Source organism: Protopterus annectens, chromosome 13.part0 (assembly GCF_019279795.1).
Source record: "Protopterus annectens isolate FY-2018-M chromosome 13.part0, PAN1.0, whole genome shotgun sequence".
Lineage (NCBI taxonomy): Eukaryota > Metazoa > Chordata > Ceratodontiformes > Protopteridae > Protopterus > Protopterus annectens.
Window position 1 is genome coordinate 600,660,521 of NC_056747.1, and position 16,712 is coordinate 600,677,232.

At 42.5% G+C, this 16,712-nt stretch overlaps 1 protein-coding gene across 1 annotated transcript in view; it reads right to left on the reverse strand.

Moving 5' to 3' along the window:
* The window catches only part of EXO5 (exonuclease 5), a 155,295-nt gene that overhangs the window by 113,194 nt on the left and 25,389 nt on the right, over positions 1 to 16,712 (reverse strand). Inside the window, exon 3 of the mRNA XM_044054267.1 lies at positions 250 to 354. Within this exon, the coding sequence (XP_043910202.1) occupies positions 250 to 354 (105 nt within the window). The remainder of the gene's footprint in view (positions 1 to 249; positions 355 to 16,712) is intronic.

A 16,712-nucleotide genomic window follows, 5' to 3' on the forward strand; every position in this document is an offset into this window, starting at 1 on the left:
AGTCTGCTGTACTCTTCGTCTACAGTCTTTTTAAGATGTTCTCTACCAAAATGGCATTCCACCTCATAGAATGTAAGCTCTGAAATGGGATTTAAAAAATAAAATGAAAGTTATGTACCTGCCATAGCATTACACCTTCATGATCAGCATATATCCATTCGACATTAGGACTTGGTGAAGTGCAAGAAATGCATTATATAAATTCCTCTAATTTTTGAATTAATCCTTTGCATTTTAGATTTTCCTTACCTTGCTGGAGGACTGTGATCATAGAGAGGAGATTTAGCAGCTTAACAGCCCAGGCATCTTCACGGGTTTTCACACTTACAGACACAATGTCATGCACTTCTAGCTCTGAGATGGAAAAGAAGGTCAGTAAGTTGCTTTTGCTGTCAGTATAAAAGTTATTCCAAACTTAATAATTAGGGCCAGAATAGCCAAACCACTGAAAATGTCTGATTAGAAACCAGTCTGTAGAACATTTACAGCGGCATAATCATGTGTCAAAAGTCATGTCTGAAGTGAAAAATCTAAATTTTTACTTTTACATACAAAAGTGTTTGCATACATCCTTGTGTATGCAGAAACTCTTATGTAAAAATAAAACTTTGTTTCAAGCAACATTTCTAGTAAATTAACATTTAAAAATATGTTTCTGATCATGGCAGTGTAAACTAGTAATGCTGAATTTATGGCATTAATATTAATATGCCCACAGGAGGCATGTATGTCAACTTTGGTGGCCAATATAATTACAACATATCAGCGTAACTAAATGCTTGTGAAACAATTTAATTGCCAGCTTGTTCAATTAACACAGTGAGAGCAACTCTTTAGGATTCTGACCCTATATTTGCTGCTTTATAGGCCAGGCTTAAGTCTGAAAAGGTTCAGGTGATGAACAGCCCATGTTAAATACATCTTTCACCATTTTATGTCAATAAATAATGTCTACAACCAATGCTAAATGTGTTTTCTACCGTGGATGGACTGAAACGTTTACAAAATCAGGGAATGCTACCTTCAATGGGAGACAAAACCCTGCCTCTGAGAGGCTGACCACTAATGTAGGCAAATTAGTTACATGTACATATATACTCTACTGTCCATGCAGGAGGGAAGCTTGGCCTGCACACTCTGCATTTTACTATAGAGTACATCACACTTAATTAATAGCAAACTTACTGGTAGAATATATGATACACAATCTGTACATCTCTCCCTCTGTCTTGCAGGACTACTTCAAAACAGTAACATGCACATCTTGTACAACATGAATAGTACTCTTCTAATCTTTCTTTTCAGAAATATATTACTCTGACAGTAACACATGACATGCTGTACTTAACGGCGAGTGTGTGAGACATAACCAATTCTATTCTACTAACTCTCAAAAGACTGTACTTTGAAGAACATGAGCATGACGCTTGCATGTTTGTTAGGTGTCAAACTTCAAATTAACAAGCAGCCAGTGCACATGAAATAAGAAGCTTAGGTAACATTATCAGGTTTCTGTCTTTAAGCAATTTGACACTTTGTAGATACTGCCAAACATGTATGGAATAATATTTTTTCTGGTCTTATATGCCAAGTCCTTTTAGTGACTGTAGGAGTGTAAAACATAAATCAAAATTTAAAATATCTGTACAGGTTAAATTATCTTGAAAAAAACAATCATGCATTTTCATAGCAGGTGTGGGATCTGGTCTATTATTAAGTTCATAAGTAGGTACTAGGCTATCTGCCTGAGGACATTTATAAGCCTAGCCAGAGTGTGTCGGCTTTCGCCGCCCCATTGATTAATTAACGGATCCTCTGTCAAGCAGAGCCAATGAAGTGATCCCAGGGGTGTATTTTCTGTCACCCATCCACTCGTCAAGGTTTCTCTTGAAGAGGGTTAGTGAGGGGCTCTGCCTGATGTAATTTGGAATTTTGTTCCAAAGCATGGGGAGTCTCTGTGACAGGAATCTATCCCTCCAGCATGTTTTGTTGTGGCAAGGTTTAGCTCACTAGACCGCGTGGCTCGCAGTGACTTGGATTTCTTTAGGTGGAGCATGTCCATCAATTCTGAGTTAGACAAGGCTTTGTTAGTCAGGCAGAGATCACCTCTGAGTAAGCGATATGCCACTGAGTACAGCCAGAGTTTTTTCAATCGGGCTGCATACGGCATATGTTTGAGGCCAGTAATCCTCTTGGTGAGGTACTTTTGTGGTCTTTCCAGCTGTTGGAAGTGTCTTGTGAGGTACATCCCAAATGGGGCATTGTACTCTAATGATGGGTCTGATGAGTGATGAGCAGAGGGGCAGTATAACCTCTTTATTTCTGGATGCAAACCCTTTAGTAATTACATGGGCCACATTGAAGGATTTCCTAACTACTTTGGCAGTATGATTGTCAAAGGAGAGATTACTATCTACCTGGGTCCCCAGATCTCTTATTACCTCTTCTGTATTAAGGGGGCTGCCACCTATGTGGTAATTCGTGGGTGTTTTGTTTTTCCCAAACGGGATGACTATGCATTTTTTGGCATTTAGCTTGAGGCCACCAGGTGTCCATCTCAGTAAGGCCCTTTTGGAGGATGTCCGTGTCAGCCGGAGAGTCAATTATGGCTCCCAGTTTGCAGTCATCTGCGAACTTGGTTAGCTATAGTTCTCCTGTGTAGGCCTGTACTTCTGTGAAGTATATGCTGAACAGTAAGGGTCCCAGGACCGGGCCTTGCGGGACACCACTTGTGACTGGTTTAGAGTCGGACCTGGAGCCCGCTATTCTTACCTTGTGAGTTCTGTCTGTAAGCTAGTTAGCAACACATCTCATGACGTAGGGGGTTATGTCCAGGCTGGTGAGTTTTTCTGCAATACCCGAGTGGGGAATGGTGTCGAAAGCCTTGGCGAGGTCAAGGTAGGCTGTGTGAACCACCTTTCCCTCGCCTATGGCCTTGGTGACTGTCTAGAAGAAGTCAACCAGGTTTAGTAGGGATGATCTGCCCTTAAAGCCGAACTGGGTCGTGTCAAGTGTTTGGAGGTTCCCAATGTCTTTGTTAATGAGTTCCATGATGATGCGCTCAATAGCCTTGCAGACCAGGCTAGTCAGGCTTATGAGGCGATAGTTACCAGGGTCAGTTGTGGCCCCTCCTTTGTGGAGAGGAATAACCATTGCTGTGCACCATTCTATGGGCACATAGCCTGTGGATAGGTTGAACAGTGTGTTTAGGTGTGGGGTTAGTTCGTTCTGTAGTTCGTGCAAGACGCAGCCTGGGACACCATCTGGTCCCATTGACGCTGTGTTTTTGGCTTTTGAAAGGGCTGTTTTCAACTGTGTGTCTGATTTTTGGGACATTGCACTATTCTGGTATTGTTGTGGGCCCTTTTGGAGGTGTGAGGGGGTGAAGTTTGCACTGTATCTATCTGCCAGGATGTTGGCAATATCAGTAGGTTCAGTATATTTTGTGCTATTTTGCATTAGTTCAGTGCATATCTGCGAGTTGCCACTTAGATTCTTAAGATAGATAAAGAAGGCTTTGTGGTTATCTTTTGAATCCTTGGCTATTTTTCTTTCGAAGTTAGCCTTGGATGATTTCATGAGGGACCTTAGTTTCTTACCGATACTGATCAGGGATGTCTTTCCTTCTTGGGATTTGCTTTTTTTCTGAACTAGTTTCCTCCTTCTATTGTATAGCTTGTTTATTGCAGGGGTCCACCAAACTGGTTTCCTTCTCTTAGAGGAGTGAGTCTTGATTTTGCTAGGGATGGCACGATCCATGCATCCTTGTAGGTGCTCATAGAGTGCATTTGTAAAGGTTTCTGCATCTTGGGCAGCATTATCCTTTAGCGTGGGGGCTGTGAAACTTATCATCTCTGTCTTAAGTAAGATGAAGTTTGCTTTAGAAAAGTTTTTTACTGTGGGTTTCCTTAGTTGGTGGTGGGGTGTGGACATCCAGAATGATTAGTTTAAGGACTGATCTAAACAGTGACGGGTTGACCTCCGGTGTGAAACACCTGTCGCCCATGTTGGTGATGAACAGGTCCAATATGTTTTCACCTCTGGTAGGGGAGTTTACCAGCTGATCCAGGGCGTTTGAGTTGATGAATTCCAGGAAACACTGGGCCTGGGAATTCCCAGTGAATGGTAGGGTAATTGAAATTGCCCAATATCAGGGTGTTCAGTAGGACCTTCATGTTTTCCAGTGTCTCCATAAAGGTGGAGTGGTGGTCCTGGGTCATGGAGGGTGATCTGTAGCAGGCCACAATTTGCATTGCAGATTTGCCCAATGTTAGTTGCATATGGATGATCTCAGAGGTATCATGCTGCGCCACTAACCTGGAGGTGTAGGTATCCTTGATGAATATGGATACACCCCCTCCTTTTGTGTTTCGGTCCATGTTTTGTGGCCGAAACGTGTGGTATGAGTTGTAGCCCAGTAGTGCTGGGGTGCTCTCTGGAGCCTTGAACCAGGTTTCAGTTACTGCACAGATGTCGACGTTCTCCATACTGAGGAGTGCTTCGAGTGTGTGCATTTTAAGATTTAAACTCCTGGCGTTGAGTAGCATAACCCTCAGTTTTTTGTCAATTGTGCTGTTTATGGAGGTGGGTTTGACTTTTGAGCCTTGCCTAAAAAAGGCACTATGGGGGCAGCAAGAGCCTTGGCCAGTATTCGAAAGCCTAGGGGTGACGGGTGCAAGCAGTCTCTTGTGAAGCAACGCAGCTTGTCGAGCATGCATTTATGTACTGTTTTATACTGTTTTAACATTACTTAACTGTAAACTGCTTTTTCATACGGAGGGTTGTATTTTCTGTTTGTGAGTGCTCTATCCAAGCTTTTCTGTGCATTTTTGGCTGTTTACAGTTAAAAGCATTCTCGAGTCTGCTCCTTGATCTGTTTAAAACTTTCATTTAGTGGCTACAGCTAGGAACTGTAATAGTGTGCATTACTATAATTGCATTTTTTATTTAAATTCCTGCTTTTTCATACTGAGGCTTGTATTTTCTCTTTGTGGGTGTTCTTTCTATGCTTTTAAAGTGAGGTTTCTGTGTTCTGCTCAGGTGGCATAATCTTGATAGAGGCCTGTTGTCTAGGCTGGTAGTTTTGTTTGAGTTTCCTGTGTTTTTGGCAGCCATTTTCTGCTGATTGTCCTCATTATTATTGAGAGTAACAAGGCCTCCTGACCTTCTGTAGTACGAGTGATTGGGTAATAGCAGGGGCTGAGTAGTAATCTGATCTTCAAACTCTTCCACTCTTACTGCTATATAAACCCTGTGTCTTATAAAGGTTCTACTTGTATTGTCAGGCTCTGGATTGCATTGCTTAAGTGGAAATTCCTTAAGATTCCAAGAGCAGGATAAGTTATTTCTTACACTTATTTCACTGAACTGCACTTCTGAAACGCTTATAATTGTGCTATACAGTTGATCTACTACATTTTGCACTGTTATAAAGCTTTTTTATTGTCTCGCTGCATTTATGTACTGTTTTAACATTAATTAACTGTAAACTGTTTTTTCATACTGAGAGTTGTATTTTCTGTTTGTGAGTGCTCTATCTGAGCTTTTCAGTGCATTTTTGTTTGTTTACAGTTAAAAGCATTCCCGAGTCTGCTCCTTGATCTGTTTAAAACTTTCATTTAGTGGCTACAGCTAGGAACTGTAATTTTTCCCACCCACCCTTCCTAGTGTTGTGTGTTCTTATACTTGGTGGCTTTGCAGTTGCCCGCCCACACTGTATATTTGATCTGTGACACTCCTCCCAGTCTAGTGTCATTAGTTCACTCAATCTAATAGAGAACATTTGTGAAGGCCAACCCACTCAGATTCTTAACGCTGAATTAACTTCTGTTCCAGCTTTCTCCATTTCCACTTTACTGGAAAAAAATTCTAAGCTTGCTTCCCCCCTTTCCTGTGGCAGGTCAGATATGGATTTGCTGTGTCCAGGACTGTTTGAGAGCTCCTAAGACCCCCCCCCCACACACACTTAACTGGGGTTAAACTATTCCTGGCGCCATAAAGTCTGTTCTTCAAAATTTCCCTTGCAACTAGCCAGCTTTTTAGTTTTAGCACTCATCTGTTTCTTTGATCTCAGCACTTGTTCAGAACTCATTGTAAGCACTAAATAAGTTACAAATTACTACAGCACTCAACTTTCCTCACTTGTCTTGAGGAAAACAGTTTTTAGTACATAATAAATAAGCACCTATTCAGGCATGTCTAAAGGTCAGCTCCCGGTGTTTTCTCCTGTCTACCGGATTAATCTGGGCATCTTGGGACAATGCAGCAATTGCCTCATGTACACAGACAACCCTCTCCTCCTGCCACCCAACACTACGACCTGTGAGAGATGCACTTATATAGCCAAACTGGAAGCAAAGCTCTCTTCACCAAAGACTGGCCTAGACAGTCAAGAGGAGAAGGTAAACACTTGCACCGCACCACACTCATCACATAGTCCCTCAAAACTTACACCACCAAAACACACACACAGAAACACAAAACACACCCCTACATTCACGGAGGCTCTCAGTACAAATCTGCCCAAACAACAGAGACCTCCAAAGCAGAAATGCAAGCAACCTCCACCCCCCCAAAGCAACCCAAATGACACATAGCCCACATACTCGTGTGCCACTCAACTACAGCCCATAAGGCATAACGTACCCAACACTCTAGTCATAGGGGACTCTATAGTCAGGCACACGGATGTTCCACTCACCAGGCTAAACAAGAAAAATGTTACTGTCAGGTGCCAGAATCCGCCATATAACACACGCACTCAGGTCACTCCACAACAAGTACAAATATGACTCTGTCATTGTCCATGTTGGTGTGAATGACCCGAGACGTACCTCCCTGGACTACATGGGGAGACATGGAGGAGCTCTCCGATCTTGTAGCCCAGGCCGGTATGACCCTAGTCCTGAGTAGCATCCTGCCATCACCCAGAATGACACCACAGTACAAGGACAAAATGATTGACTTTAACAATTGGCTAAGCTTCCGGTGTTATTCTAAAGGAATCCAGTATCAGTCTGCCTGGGATGACATGATCGACAGACCGCGCTGCTTTGCCAGATGGCCTGCACCTGTCGCCCTTGGGATTCTGGATGCACTTGCCACCCCTATAGTGCCTTTTTCAGGCAAGGTTCAAATGACAAATTCACCACCGTAACAGGTACAAGCAAGCAAAATCTGAGGGCAATGCTACTCAATGCTAGAAGTCTAAACCTCAAAATGCACTCACTCGAGACACTCCTTAAAATGGAGAACACTGACATCTGTGCAGCGACAGAGACCTGGTTCAAAGCTCCAGAGAGCACCCCTGCATTACCAGGTTATAATTCATACCACACCTTTCGGCCACCAAACCCGGACCAAAATACTAAAGGTGGAGGAGTGTCTGTATTCATCAAGGATATCCACACCTCCAGGCTAGTTGCTCAGCATAATGCATCCGAGATTATCCAAGTTCAACTAACTCTGGGCAAAACCGCAATCCAGATTGTAGCTTGCTACAGACCCCCTACCATGCCCCAGGATTCCCACTCCTCTTTTCTTGATACACTGGAAAATATTAAGGTACAACCCAACACTCTAATAATGGGTGATTTCAACAACCCTACCATTAACTGGGAAAACTACTCATGTACCAACTCTTTTGCTCAACGTTTTCTGGAAATCATTAATTCCAATGCCTTGGATCAACTTATCCACACCCCCACCAGGGGCAGCAATATCCTAGACCTGGTCATCACCAACATGGGTGACCGGGTCAGCTCCTCGTTGGTCAGATCTGACCACAAGCTAATCATCCTAGACATCCACATCCCGCTCCCACCCCCCATTAGGAAAACAACCGTAAAACATTTCTCCAAAGCCAACTTCACGCTTCTTAAGACAGAAGTGGCAAACTTCACGACACCCATGCAGATGGACTATATAGAGGTGCAACTGCTGAATTCTACACAAATGCACTTTATAAACACTTACATGAGTGCATGGATCATGCTATCCCTAACAGAACCAAGATGCTATCCTCCAAAAAAAGGAAGCCAATCTGGTGGTCTTCTGCCATAAATAAACTCTACAACAGGAGAAAGAAACTGTTGCAAAAAAAAAACTCCCTGGTCAGCCTCAGTAAGAAGCTGAGATGCCTCATAAAATCCTCCAAAGCTAGTTATGAAAACAAAATTGCCAATGATTCTAAAGACAACCACAAAGCATTCTATAGCTATGTCAAAAATCTCAATGGCAACACTCAGATCTGCTCTGAGTTACAGCACAATGACACTAAATATACAGAACCAACTGATATTGCCAACATCCTGGCAGATAGGTTCAGTGCTAACTTTACCCCCCTCTCACCCCCTAAAGGGCCCATCTTTATACTGAAAGAATGCAAATTTCCTGTAATCACGGCTGCACAGGTAAAAACCTCACTCTCCAAAGCCAGGAACACAGCATCCATGGGACCTGACAACATCCCAGGCTGCCTTTTACATGAACTACTGAGTGAACTGGCACACCACCTAAGTACCATGTTCAATCATAGCCTCACCTCAGGCTTTGTGCTGATTGAATGGCGCACAGCGACAGTTATCCCACTCCACAAAGGGGGGGGGGGCCACAACAGACCCCGGGAACTACCGCCCCATTAGCCTGACTAGCCTCGTTTGCAAGGCCATGGAACGTATCATCATCGAACTCATAAACAAAGACATTGGAGATCTCCAAATTCTAGACCCCACACAGTTTGGGTTTGTAAAAGGCAGATCATGTCTCCTAAACCTGATAGACTTATTTGAAGTAGTCACCAAAGCCATAGATGAGGGTAAGGTGGTTCGCACAGCCTATCTAGATCTCGGCAAGGCGTTCGTCACCATCCCCCACTCTGGAATTATAGATAGGGTTGCCAACTGGCTTACTGACAGAACCCACACTGTGAAAGTAGCAGACTCCAAATCAGACTTCAGACCAGTGACAAGTGAAGTACCACAGGGTTCAGTCCTGGGTCCTCTCCTATTTGGTATCTACTTCTCTGAAGTACAGGCTAACACAGAAGGTCTTTGGCTAACTAAATTCACAGATGACTGCAAACTAGGAGCCATAATCGAAACTTCTAACGATGTGGACATCCTACAAAAAGGCCTCACTGGGACAGATGCCTGGTGTCAAAGACATAGTCTCAAGCTCAATGCCAAAAAGTGCATTGTCATCCCCTTTGGTAAATACTCTGTACCCATGAACTACCACATAGGTGGTAGTCTACTTAACACCGAAAGTGTGATAAGAGACATTGGGACACAGGTGGACAGTAGTCTCTCCTTTGATAATCACATCGCCACAGTGGTCAGGAAATCCTTCTACGTGGCACACCTCATCACAAAAGGTTTCTCATCCACAAAAAAAGAGGTAATTGTTTCACTCTACTCATCACTCATTAGACCCATTATAGAGTACAATGCCCCTTTTGGTATGTACCTCACAAGACATTTACAACAACTGGAAAGGCTGCAAAAAAACCTCACAAAGAGGATTACTGGCCCCAGATGCCTTACGCAGACAGTCTCAAAAAACTCCAGCTTTACTCCGTCGCATATCGCCTACTCAGAGGCGATTTCTGCCTAACATACAAAGCTATGTCAAACCCAGAATTGTTGGACATGCTCCACTTAAAGAAATCCCAATCCCTCAGAGCTACACACTCTAGGGACCTAAACCTGGTCACCACAATAAACAGAAGATGCTGGAGGGATAGATTCCTGTCCCAGAGACTTCCCATACTCTGGAACAGACTACCTATCTATGTCAAACAGAGCTCTTCATTAGCACTCCAAGAAAAATCTTGATGATTGGATGAGTAATAGGAAATTCACCCTGGGGATCACTTCTGTGGTTCTGCTTGACAGGGGCACAGGAAAATAATTTTCTTGGGTGGTGAAAGCCAGGGTACCTTTTTGGCTAGGCTTGTATATGCCCTAGGGCCAATAGCCAAGTACCTACCTATGAACCTATGTCGTCCCAGGCTGACAGACACTGGATCCCCTTTGAATGACACCAGAAGCTTAGCCAATTGTTGAAACTGATCATTTTTTCTTTATACTGAGGTATCATTCTTGGTGAGGGCAGGATGCTACTCAGGGTCATACCAGCCTGGGCTACATGATCAGAGAGCTCTTCCATATCTCTCTTCATGTAGTCCAGGGAGGTACGTCTCAGGTCATTCACACCAACATGAACAATGACAGAGTCATCTTTGTACTTTTTCTGGAGTGAACTGAGTGCTTGTGTTACATGGCTGATTCTGGCTCCCGACAGGCAGCTAACAGTAACCTTCCTTGTCCATCCTAGTGAGTGGGACATCAGTCTGCCCAACTATAGAGTCACCTATTACTAATGTGTTAGATATGTTATTTCGCCTTAAGGGCTGTGATTGTGCAGCACACTGATTTTGTGTTTTATGTGTTGTCTGGTTTGTGACGGGAATTGCAGGTTGTTTGGGTGTCTGCTTTGGAGGTCTCTGATGCTTTTGCAGGTTTATATTTAGAGCTTCAGAGTATGATTTTGTGTATTTATGTGTATTTTTTGCCAGTGCTGTTTTAGTAGGTCAATGTGCGGCTGGAGTTGTGGTGCAAGTGGTTAACCTTCTCCTTTTGACTGTCTAATTCCAGTCTTGGGTGGGCAGCTTAGCTTCCAGTTTGGCCGTATAATTGCATCTCTCGCATATGTTAGTGTTTTGTGGTAGGAGGAGAGGGTTGTCTGTGTACATGAGGCAGTTGTAACATTGCCTCAGGATACCCAGATTCACCAGCTGGACTGGAGAGTGCACTTGAAGTTGCCCTTTGGTCATACCTAAATTAGCAGGGTGAGCTGCTTGGTTGGTGAGGGGTGAATAAAGAGCCTTGCCCTGCTGGGCAATCGGTGTCAGGGTATATTAGTGCTTGCTATTAGGTCTGAGCAAGTGCTGGGCTATAAGATGCTTTTTGAGTGCTTAGGTTGAGAGTTAGACTAGTTTCAAGGGAAAAACTGAAGAGGAGACTTGGTGGAGCCGGGAATAATTTAACCGTAGCTAACAGGCACTGCCTGGAGTGCAAAACCGTGCAAACGCGGTTTTTATAGTAGGGAAATTAAAGAGATAGAAATTAGCCCAAAATGGCCAATAAACTACTAACTTCTGGGCTGGAACCACTCCACCAGGGACAGATAGGTTGCTCAAAGCTCCCCTCTCTCACAGGTGAACACAGAAACTTCCTTCTATCCAAGTAAGGTATGGGCAACTCAGAAACTAGTATCACAGCCCTGAATTCAGCACTAGCCTGAAAACTGGACTATACTAGCTTAGAAAGGCAGGAAACAAGGAATGTTTTTGGTTTTCTTGTTTTTTTGAAAAGATAAGGCAAAAAAATGTAAGAAATACACTTAAAACAGCTTTAAACGACTACAAATTATCAGAAAAGGCTATTACACTTTAGTGTGTAGCCTACAACAGTTAAACAAATTAAACAAAAAACTTTTTAAAAGTGCAGGCAGTCAAATAAGTACAATATGTTAAAAAAACAAGCTTTTAAATCACAATAAACACTGGAAGATCTGAGTTTAGGCAGAGAACAGTTAAGTACAGCAAGAAAGTACAGAAAACTGATACTTAAATCACTCCAAAGTCTCTCTTCTAAGCTAGAAGGCTTGTATTAGTTTAAGGCTTTCTAGTGCTACCCAGTAGGTTAATTACAGGAAAGATGGGAAACAAGTGCAGATGTGGTCTTTTAAACCAGAAAGTTGAAAGAGATGGACAAACTGTCCAAATGGTCAATAAACTACAATTTCTAGGTGAAAAACCTCTCCTCTCGTGGTACCCACTCCCACCGATAAGCTAGAAGGGTTTCCACCAACATAGAAAGGCTTGCAGGGCTCAGAAGCTTACCAACAGTCCTGGATACAGCAACTCTGTATCTGGACTAGGTTAGTTACAGGAAAGGTGGGAAACAAGCGCAAGTGCGGCTTTTAAACCAGAACGCTGAAAAAGATGGAAAAAAACTGCCCAAACGGCCAATAGCTACAATTTCTGGGCCAGGAACCACTCCTCTTGTGGTAAATAAGCTACCTAATGCTTACCACTCCCACTGATAAGCTAGAAGGCTTCCCTCCAACACAGAAAGGCTTGGGGGGCTCAGAAGCTTACAAAGAGTCCTGGATACAGCAAATCTGTACCTGGACTAGACTAGTTACAGGAAAGGCGGGGAACAAGTACAAGCGTAGGCTTTTAAGCCAGCAAGTTGAAAGAGATGGAAAACTGCCCAAATAAACTACAATTTCTAGGTGAAAAACCTCTCCTCTCGTGGTACCCACTCCCACCGATAAGCTAGAAGGGTTTCCACCAACATAGAAAGGCTTGCAGGGCTCAGAAGCTTACCAACAGTCCTGGATACAGCAACTCTGTATCTGGACTAGGTTAGTTACAGGAAAGGTGGGAAACAAGCGCAAGTGCGGCTTTTAAACCAGAACACTGAAAAAGATGGAAAAAAAACTGCCCAAAGGCCAATAGCTACAATTTCTGGGCCAGGAACCACTCCTCTTGTGGTAAATAAGCTACCTAATGCTTACCACTCCCACTGATAAGCTAGAAGGCTTCCCTCCAACACAGAAAGGCTTGAGGGGCTCAGAAGCTTACAAAGAGTCCTGGATACAGCAAATCTGTACCTGGACTAGACTAGTTACAGGAAAGGCGAGGAACAAGTACAAGCGTAGGCTTTTAAGCCAGCAAAAGTTGAAAGAGATGGAAAACTGCCCAAATAAACTACAATTTATGGGCCAATACTCACTCTTCCCTTGGAGGATAGGCTACCTAGTGCTTTCCACTTCCACTGATAAGATAGAAGGCTTCCCTTCAACACAGAAAGGCTTGGGGGGCTCAGAAGCTTACAAAGAGTCCTGGATACAGCAAATCTGTACCTGGACTAGACTAGTTACAGGAAAGGCGAGGAACAAGTACAAGCGTAGGCTTTAAGCCAGCAAAAGTTGAAAGAGATGGAAAACTGCCCAAATAAACTACAATTTATGGGCCAACACTCACTCTTCCCTTGGAGGATAGGCTACCTAGTGCTTACCACTTCCACTGATAAGATAGAAGGCTTCCCTTCAACACAGAAAGGCTTGGGGGGCTCAGAAGCTTACTAACAATCCTGGATACAGTAACTAGGCTAACTATAGGAAAGGCGGGAAACAGGCACAAGTGCGGCTTTCAAACCAGAAAGTTGAAAGAGATGGAAAAAAACTGCTCAAACAGCCAATAGCTACAATTTCTGGGCCAGGGACCACTCTTCTTGTGGTAGATAGGCTACCTGATGCTTACCACTCCCACTGCAAGCTAAAAGGCTTCCCTCCAACACGGAAAGGCTTGAGGGGCTCAGAAGCTTACAGTCCTGGATACAGCAAATCTGTACCTGGACTAGACTAGTAACAGGAAAGGCAGGAAACAAGCGCAAACACAGGCTTTTAAATCAGAAGGTTGAAAGAGATGGAAAAGCTTCCCAAACGGCCAATGAACTACAATTTCAGGGCCAAAACCCACTCTTCCCGTGGTAGATAGGCTACCTAGAGCTTACCATTCCCACTGATAAGCTAGAAGCTTCCCTCCAACGCAGAAAGGCTTGGGGGGTTTAGAAGCTTACCGACAAGTCCTGGATACAGCATGTCTGTATCTGGACTTTACTAGTTACAGGAAAGGCAGGAAACAAGCTTAGAATTTTTTTTTAACAGAAAAGCAGCTAAAACAGCAGTAAATACAATTCAAATTGTAGTGCAGGCCAACACACTCGTGAGTGTGTAGCAACACTACAGCAAATACAGTTCAAATAAATGCAATTAAATTAACAAATGACTAAAAAAACAAGTGCAGAAGGCAGTAAATTAGGAGGCAACTTACAAGCAGTAATAAGTGCAGAGTAAGAGTGACTGAACAGATAGCACGCAGAAGAGCAACTAAGACAGTTACAGTAAGAGCAGCGGAATAATATATATATATATATATATATATATATATATATATATATATATATATATATATATATATGGTTCTACCTGACATAGTCGAAACCACACAACACCGACAACGACATCACCGACACCACATCATCGACAGTCCATAAACACGAAACCACACATAACCGACAACGAAATAACCGACGGTACACAAACACGAAACCCCATACACTGCACACACCACAATAACAACAATTAAAAACAAAACACATCCCCATTCCACAAACCACACACACAACACAAGCACACCAAAATCCTTACAAGCCCACACTAAACCTTACCCTAACCCTAAGGTCCGTCACTATCGCACACTTACCTACCCGCTCCCTAACCCTAACTCACTTAACCGCCTATCGCTCCCTAACCCTAACTCAGTTAACGCACCCCTATCGCTCCCTGAGCGTAACTCACTTAACCCACCCTATCGCTCCCTAACCCTAACTCACTTAACCCACCCCTATCGCTCCCTAACCCTAACTCACTTAACCCACCCCTATCCCCACAGACCGTCAATCTCCACACTTACCTGCCTCGCACCCTAACGTCCGTCACTACCGCATACTCACACAGCCTTTTCCCATGTCGGCATCCTCGGCGTTGGTGTTGTCATCCGTCGTGTCGGTCTTCTGCATTGTCGATGTTCTGGCACTCGCGATTCGCGTCGGTCTTCTTCATTGTCGATCTTCTGGAGCTCCGGATTCCGTTGTCGGTCTTCTGCGCTGTCGACGAAGTCAGGTAGAACCATATATATATATATATATATATATATTTTTTTTATTTATTTATTTTTTTGAGGGAGGGAACAGAGCAGGATTAAGAGGCTACAGGGATTGTCCTTCCCAAATGCTCTACACAGTAGGAGTGCCTGAAATCAGAATATGATCTCAGTGCACTCAGTTGAGTGAGCAAATGAGATGGGCCCAGAAGGAGTATCCAAATACAAGTCTACAAAAGGGGCGGGCAGTTTCAAAGCCACCAACATTAACACCAAAACAAGAACATGTTGTTTTACATGTTCTTTATTAACATCATTAATGAGCAAGATTACTACCTCCAATTACTATAAAGAAAGGGGAAGAGTTTTCCCCCTAGGTAGAGAACTCTGACATCTAGCAAGGAAAACTGTTTTGCCTTATACACAACAGTACTCAGTGCACAAGGACTCGACAAGTAGGACATTTCATGAAAGAAGAGATAAAGAAAAGCTTGTTAGGATCCAGAACTAAAATGTGTATTAAGGAAAAAGAAATGCGACTAAAAATACTGAACACACATACAAAAAGACTACTCACAAGTTCAAGTTCATCAAAAGCAAAATCCTTTTCCACAATTTCCTGTCCCAGTCTGTTTTCTGAAATATTTCTGACATCTTGACATTTTCTATAACAACATGAATGAAATTCTCAAACACTTTTATTTATAGATTTCTTCCTGATGACTGTCTTGGTCCTGAGTATTTTGTAGACTTGGTGATCTATCTTAGTCTTAGATTCTCAGTTGAGACCCATGTTCTGCAAGCGTCTTCTTTCATACACTTGTGCACTAACATCAGGTCACCCTCTCAGCCTTCTGCACAAGTGTACACAGTATCATCTTCAATCTTTGCTCCCCACACTGCACATTTTCAGTTCCTCTAATTGTTTTGTAAATATACATTCTGTCTATCCTGTTTTTTAGTCTATTTTTGGAAGAATTCCACATAAACTCTCCTTAGGGGCAATGCTACTTCAAATTATTTATAGACAAAAAAAATTGCAGACCTGATCTATAGATCGTAAAGCTTTCTTAAACAACACATGCATGTGTTCAATGCCAATCCATTACCCAAAACTACTTAAAGGTTCTGCTGGCCAACATCAGCTATTTCTCTGTCACAAATTGTCATGTTATCCATCCACCTTCAACTTAAAATATTTTATACTCTTGTAGTAAATTAATCTTTTGCTGCATCTCCATGTCATCCTCATATTTTACTATGGTGGTGTGATCAATAACCCAACATTCAGAGTGAGAACCAAGACTTATCCATCAGGGACTATTTTTCCAAATTCTTCATGTTGCCTTAAAACCCATCCATTTGAATTCACTATTTCACATCCAAAAGCCAGTCTGTTATCCATCTTTCTATACAGGTAGCAAACAAATAAATCCAAACCAGCCCAGAAGTTGAATATGGTGAAACACAAGTGCCCAGTAGCTGGAATAAAGAAGCTGAACCACAAAGTAAAATATTTTTTAATACAAAATGGTAAATGCTTTCGCAATGGTAACCATTACTTCATCAGACAGTTCATTCAAACAGCAAGAGCACTTAATACTTTAATTCATTACTAGAACAACCAATCCTACCACTCTTGATTCAGCAATCAATTAATTACTATGGTTACGTTTTCCCCTTAGTTAATTGCTGAAGTCAGAAAAACTCTGTTTACAAACCACATGCACACAATGTAAAGACAAGGACATGTGGATAAATATAAATAAAATACATAAAAAGTCAATGAATAAATACATATACTCATGTTCCCCACTAAGTACTTATGTGCATAGATATAAGCATAAAAATATATATAAAAAATGCATAAGTAGTACACACTCAACTTAATGAATAGATATATTCTGCCTAATAAATGCACATGTTGTCCACCTAGTAAATACATACGCTTTAATACATACATCTCAACAAATGC